The sequence below is a fragment of the Salvelinus alpinus genome, chromosome 3, assembly GCF_045679555.1.
Source record: "Salvelinus alpinus chromosome 3, SLU_Salpinus.1, whole genome shotgun sequence".
NCBI lineage: Eukaryota > Metazoa > Chordata > Actinopteri > Salmoniformes > Salmonidae > Salvelinus > Salvelinus alpinus.
The window spans coordinates 15,306,342-15,313,535 of record NC_092088.1 but is presented as its reverse complement, the minus strand read 5'-3'; the positions used below and the strand labels follow the sequence as shown (position 1 = coordinate 15,313,535).

At 46.9% G+C, this 7,194-nt stretch overlaps 1 protein-coding gene across 18 annotated transcripts in view; it reads left to right on the top strand.

Annotated features, from left to right (window-relative positions):
• LOC139570093 (neurexin-1a) overlaps positions 1-7,194 on the top strand; it is a 131,512-nt gene that overhangs the window by 65,228 nt on the left and 59,090 nt on the right. For all 18 annotated transcript variants that reach the window (XM_071391608.1, XM_071391610.1, XM_071391624.1 and 15 more), the window contains one exon: positions 5,851-6,152. In XM_071391608.1, the coding sequence (XP_071247709.1) occupies positions 5,851-6,152 (302 nt within the window). The remainder of the gene's footprint in view (positions 1-5,850; positions 6,153-7,194) is intronic.

Below are 7,194 nucleotides of genomic sequence, written 5' to 3'. Positions count from 1 at the left end.
CCTCCAACGACGGCCCACAGTCCAAACCCTTCTGAGACGGTCTGCGGTCCGGAACCTCCTAAGATGGTCTGCGGTCCGGAACCTCCTAAGACAGTCGGCGGTCCAGAGCCTTCAGCAGGGGTTCTCAGTCCAGAGCCTCCAGCGACGGTCGGCGGTCCAGAGCCTCCAGCGACGGTCGGCGGTCCAGAGCCTCCAGCGACGGTCGGTGGTCCAGAGCCTTCAGCAGGAGTTCTCAGTCCAGAGCCTCCTGCGACGAGCTACGGTCTGGTTCCTCCGGCGACGATCCACGGTCCGGTACCTCTGTGGAAGACCCACGGTCCGGTTCCTCTGGCAAGGATCCACGGTCCGGAGCTTCCGGCAATGATCTCCGCACCAGAGCAGCCATGGAGGAAGACGTCGTATCTGCGAGCGGAGTGGGTACTTCGCCCCGCACCGGAGCCGCCCCCGACGGTAGATGCCCACCCGGACCCTCCCCTATTTAGTCAGGTCCGCACCTTTGGGGGGTTTGGGTACTGTCACGCCCTGACCATAGAGAGCTGTTTATTCTCTGTTGGTCGGGGCGTGATAGTGACTAGGGTGGGTCATCTAGGTGTTTAATGGTTTATGTTGGCCTGGTATGGTTACCAATCAGAGACAGCTGTTTATCGTTGTCTCTGATTGGGGATCATATTTAGGCAGCCATTTTCCCTTTGTGTTTCGTGGGATCTTGTCTACAGTTAGTTGCCTATGTGCACACCAGTAGCTTCATGTTTCGTTCAGTATTTTGTTGTTTTTGTTCGGTGTTCATTTAAATAAAAGAAAATGTATGCCTACCACGCTGCACCTTGGTCCAATCCTTACGACGATCGTGACACTTGGTGTTTCCAAACTTCGCCCATTTAAGAATGATGGAGGGCACTGTGTTCTTGGGGACCTGCAAAGCTGCAGAAATGTTTTGGTACCCTTCCCCAGATCTGTGCCTCGACACAATCCTGTCTCGGAGCTCTATGGACAGTTCCTTCGACCTCATGGCTTGGTTTTTGCTCTGACATGCATTGTCAACTGTGGGACCTTATATAGACGGTTGTGTGCCTTTCCAAATAATGTCCAATCAATTGAATTGACCAAAGGTGGACTATAATCAAGTTGTAGAAACATCTCAAAGATGATGAATGGAAACAGGATGCACCTGAGTTTCACAGCAAAGGGTCTGAATACTTATGTAAATAAAATATTTATGTATTTTATTATTAACAAATATCAAAAAAACTGTTTTCGCTTTGTCATTATGGGTTATTGTGTGTAGATTGCTGAGGATAAAAAAAATATAAAAAAAATAGAATAAGGCTGCAATGTAACAAAATGTGGAAAAAGTCAAGTGTTCTGAATACTTTCAAAAGGCACTTTATATTTTTATATTTTATTTGATTTACAATATTAGCAAGGGTCAAGTGCCCAACCAATAGACCTTATTCACAAAGGGGTGCAGCATAATTCAGTTGTAACTAGGCCAGCTGAAGTAGACAGATCATTTATTATAAATACGTTGTGTTATTGATGCCCATTCCGGAGCTGTTTCCGAATTTATCATCATTTCTTAACGACTTGCTTTAAGGGGTTTGTGTGTGCGTACGTGCTTGTGCGCCCTGGGATAAAACGGATCTTATCCAGCTTAAGACAAAACACTGGGCTCTAACTGGAGAGATTATCAGAGAGATTGTCAGAGCGAGCGAGAGAGAGAGCTGTAGGTGACAGACTAGACGATAGGTGTTAAGTAGTGTTAGAGGCTAGTGTGTACTCTATATTTGAATGGTTTCAGTTGTTAGGGGCTAGGCGCTAGGGTGTACATATAAAGGGTTTAGGGTGTAACTTGGTTAATAATAACTTAACGTAGGCGTGTGTTGGCATTTACACATGGTGTATGTGTGATGTGTAGGTTTGAGTGTACAAAACATTAAGAACACCTGCTATAGACATAGACTGACCAGATGAATCCAGGTGAAAGCTATGATGTCACCTGTTGTTTTCTGTCATGCTGTTCCTTCTATTTCCGTAGTGTATTTCCGTATTGTTTTAGTGATTCACCATAGTGAAGGCGTAGACTCAGGTCTTCTGGGTCTCTGTGTTTTTGGTTGGATAGGATTCTCAATTTCTTTCAAAGGTTTTTGCATTCTTCATCGAACCATTTCTCGGTGTTGTTAGTTTTTTTTAGGGTTTCTGCTTGAATTTAAATGTGATATGTTAGCTGATAGTTCAAGTACAGTGTTCAGGCTTCCTGCTGCTCAGTTTACTCCTTCACTTTTGCAGGGGAACATTTTATCCAGGAAGTTCTCTAGGAGGGATTTGTTGTTGGTCAATTGTTTTTGTGGTAGGTTTCTACACTACCCTCCTTCCATCTATGGCATTTCTTAAAAGCCAGCAGTTTGTTTGGCTTTGATGCCTCATGGTTGAGTATTGCTCTGTTCCAGTAGATGTGATTTTGCTGTGATCTGATAGGGGTGTCAGTGGGCTGACTGTGAATGCTCTGAGAGACTAGGTTGAGGTCGGTGATAAAGCAGTCTACAATACTACTGTCAAGAGCTGTGCTATAGGTGTACATACCGTAGGAGTCCCCTCGAAGCCTACCATTGACTATATACGGAGTTGTGACCCGTTTTTGTTGGTTGTTTTGGCATAGTTATGTCTACGGAGGGATATTGGAGAGGGGGTCCTGTCACCTCCAGGTGTTTGTCTCCCTGTGTGCTATGAGTGTCGGGTTCTTGACAAGTTCTGGCATTTACTGTAGGTCGCTACAAACTAGTACTATATGTCCCTGGACCTGGAAATGGTTGATCTCCTCTAGGGTGGAGAAGGTATCTCCCCCTCTCTGTCTCTCTACCTCGCTTCCTCCCGCTCTCGCTCTCTCTCTGCTTCTCTCTCCATCTCTTCCTCTCTCTCTCTCTCTCTCTCTGCTTCTCTCTCTCTCTCAGGTAGTGTTGTCACCCTGCTGTTTCTCTATCCTCCATTTTGATTTAGTACAGCTGTCCCTGATAATGTACTGTTCACTCAATCACTCTCTCTCACAGAAGCACACACACGCACCAGTGGAGGCTGCTGAGGGGAGGGTGGCTCATAATAATGTCTGGAACGGAGCAAATGGACTGGTATAAAACGCATGGAAACCATGTGTTGATGTATTTGATACCATTCCACTAATTCCGCTCCAGTCATCACCACGTGCCCGTCCTCCCCAATTAAGGAGCCACCAACCTCCTGTGACACGCACACACATACAGCTGTAGCCTAATTGCACGGGGTTGCCATGGAAATGACAAATGAGTATGTGAGAGGCTGAGGAGAGGAAAGAGCCATTACATCAGCTGCAGTGTGTGATGTAATAGAATGGTGAACTGGCCCACAGATGTCCTGCTGTCTGATCTACTGACTGACTGGTTGCCTGACATCTAATGGTATGAATGTAAATTAGATCTACAATGTAATGGTGGTGAATGGGTGTGTGTGTTCATTGTATGAAATTGGTTCCTGTCACACTCAGCCCACACTCTCCCTCTCGCTCTCCCTCTCCACGGTAAAGACTCACCGCAGGCTCTGAGTTGGTAATAGCTTTCCTGACACAAATACACAAAAATGTACACACACTCACACTCACATGCTGTGAGGGAGGTAATTACCAGTGGCGTGTATTCGTGGATGAAGAGGGAAGCCAGGCTGTTTGACCAAATATTTGACCAATAAAAAAAAGAAATCAAATAAATTATATTTTGTCTCTCTGTGTTTTCATAACTTTCCTTCAATTCTGATCTAACCGTAAATCAATATGTTGTGCCACTGGCCTGAGACGACTGAAGTTCAATATGTTGCCTAGTAGGCTCACATTAGCTAGCAGGCTAACTTAGCTGGGTCATTGTTGCCTATGCGAGGAAGTCAGGCTAGCAGGCATTTTAGCTAGGTAGCCTTTGACCACAAAAAGTAAAAGCGTGCTGTAAGACAGAGCCGATCGTTTTGCCAACATGAGAGAGAGGAGGACGCATTGGCCTTCAGCTAGCCTACAAATAGGGTGAAGCCTTTTTTGTTTTACTTGCACACGCACACACACACGCACACACACACACACAGAAATCAGTACCATGGACAGCCACATTATATTTAGCAACATTGATTGGACTAAATAGTTTTTGGTATCTGTAAGTTTGTTTTCACTGTTTTAAACTACGTATATATAGCCTTGTTGATTTGATGTTTACATGTTTCAGTTGAAATGGTGCTGGAATAGCAGAGGCAGTGTTCCTGTGCTCAGTAGTTGATTAGTAAACTGTGGAAAACATGAACTTTCTTGGCCATGCTGTATGTCATGTACATGTAACTGTTTGTATGCAATATTCTCTTTGTGCACTTTGTGCACTTTTTCTTGACTTGGCTTCCTCAGTGTTTTTACCCACGTACCACTACTTGTAATTACACCCAGAACACAGACACACAGACACACACACAGACACACTCACAGACACACACACGATCACACACACAGACACACACGCGATCACACACACAGACACACACACGATCACACACACAGACACACACACTGGCACACACACTGGCACGCATAATGGCACACACACTGGCACACACACTGGCACGCATAATGGCACACACACTGGCACGCATAATGGAATACACACTGGCACGCATAATGGCACACACACTGGCACACATAATGGCACACACAATGGCACACACACTGGCACGCATAATGGCACACACAATGGCACACACACTGGCACACACACTGGCACGCATAATGGCACACATAATGGAACACACAATGGCACGCATAATGGCACACACACTGGCACGCATAATGGCACAAACACTGGCACGCATAATGGCACACACACTGGCACACAATGGCACACGCACTGGCACACACAATGGCACACACACTGGCACACACAATGGCACACATAATGGCACACACAATGGCACACATAATGGCACACACACTGGCACGCATAATGGCACACACACTGGCACACATAATGGCACAAACACTGGCACGCATAATGGCGCACACAATGGCACACGCACTGGCACACACAATGGCACACACACTGGCACACACAATGGCACACACACTGGCACGCATAATGGCACACATACTGGCACACACACTGGCACACACACTGGCACACAATGGCACACACACTGGCACACATAATGGCACACGCACTGGCACGCATAATGGCACACACACTGGCACACATAATGACACACACACTGGCACACACAATGGCACACACACTGGCACGCATAATGGCACACACAATGGCACAGACAATGGCACACACACTGGCACGCATAATGGCACACACACTGGCACGCATAATGGCACACACACTGGCACGCATAATGGCACACACACTGGCATACATTTGATTATATTATGCTAAATTATATGGCATGGCTGGTTGCTGATAGGTACTTAAGAACACACACTCACACACACACTCACACACTCACATCATTGTAAACTCTCTAAACTAGATGACAGATTTTATAATGACTGTTGAATGCATCAGAAAGCGAAGCCTCACAACATATCCTGATGGTTTAATGTCAACCCACTCATGAAGGATCCATCCAACTCATATCAGATTACTGGATGAGCAAACAAAGAGTAAGATAGAAACATGTCTCAGGTTATTAGGTTTCCATTTGACACCAACATTGCTGTTTACACATTTAACATTATGTCCATGATGTTATATTATAAATATTATAAAACACGAACAACATTGACTGGTCTCTGTTTCTCCCCACTTCTCTCCCCATCCCTCCATCCTTCCATCTAACCTCCCTCCCTCCCTCCAGCCCGTGAGGACTACGTAGCAACCTTTAAGGGGTCAGAGTATTTCTGCTATGACCTGTCTCCCAGCCCCATCCAGTCCTCTAGTGATGAGATCACCCTGAGCTTTAAGACCCTGCAGAGGAACGGCCTAATGCTCCACACGGGCAAATCAGCCGACTACGTCAACCTGGCCTTAAAGAACGGAGCCGTGTCACTGGTCATCAACCTGGGGTCCGGGGCCTTCGAGGCCCTGGTGGAGCCGGTTAACGGGAAGTTTAACGATAACTCCTGGCACGATGTCAAGGTCACACGCAACCTGAGACAGGTAACCTGGCAACGGCAGGGGAGGGGCGAGATGGAGAGGGGGTTATAGAAAGAGGGGGTTATAGAGAGAGGGGTTATAGAGAGGGGGGGGGTTATAGAGAGGGGGGGGTTATAGAGAGAGGGGTTATAGAGAGAGGGGGGGTTATAGAGATGGGGGGTTATAGAGAGAGGGGGGGTTATAGAGAGAGGGGGGGTTATAGAGAGAGGGGTTATAGAGAGAGGGGGGGTTATAGAGAGAGGGGGTTATAGAAAGAGGGGGTTATAGAGAGAGGGGTTATAGAGAGAGGGGGGGTTATAGAGATGGGGGGTTATAGAGAGAGGGGGCGTTATAGAGAGAGGGGGGGTTATAGAGAGGGGGGGGGTATAGAAAGAGGGGGTTATAGAGAGAGGGGGGTTACAGAGAGAGGGGGTTATAGAGAGAGGGGGTTATAGAGAGAGGGGGTTATAGAGAGAGGGGGTTATAGACAGGGGGGTTATAGAAAGAAGGGGTTATAGAGAGAGGGGGGTTATAGAAAGAGGGGGTTATAGAAAGAGGGGGTTATAGAGAGAGGGGGGTTATAGAGAGAGGGGTTTATAGAAAGAGGGGGTTATAGAGAGAGGGGGGTTATAGAGAGAGGGGGGGTTATAGAGAGAGGGGTTATAGAGAGGGGGTTATAGGGGGAAGGGGAAAGAGATAGAGGGTGTGTGCATGAGAGAGAAAGAGAGAGAAAGAGGGTGTATTTGTCTTAAACTCACTGCGTGTGTGTGTGTGTGTGTGTGTGTGTGTGTGTGTGTGTGTGTGTGTGTGTGTGTGTGTGTGTGTGTGTGTGTGTGTGTGTGTGTGTGTGTGTGTGTGAGGGGGTTATAGAAAGAGGGGGTTATAGAAAGAGGGGGTTATAGAAAGAGGGGGTTATAGAGAGAGAGGGGTTATAGAGAGAGGGGGGTTATAGAAAGAGGGGGTTATAGAAAGAGGGGGTTATAGAAAGAGGGGGTTATAGAGAGAGGGGGGTTATAGAGAGAGGGGTTTATAGAAAGAGGGGGTTATAGAGAGAGGGGGGTTATAG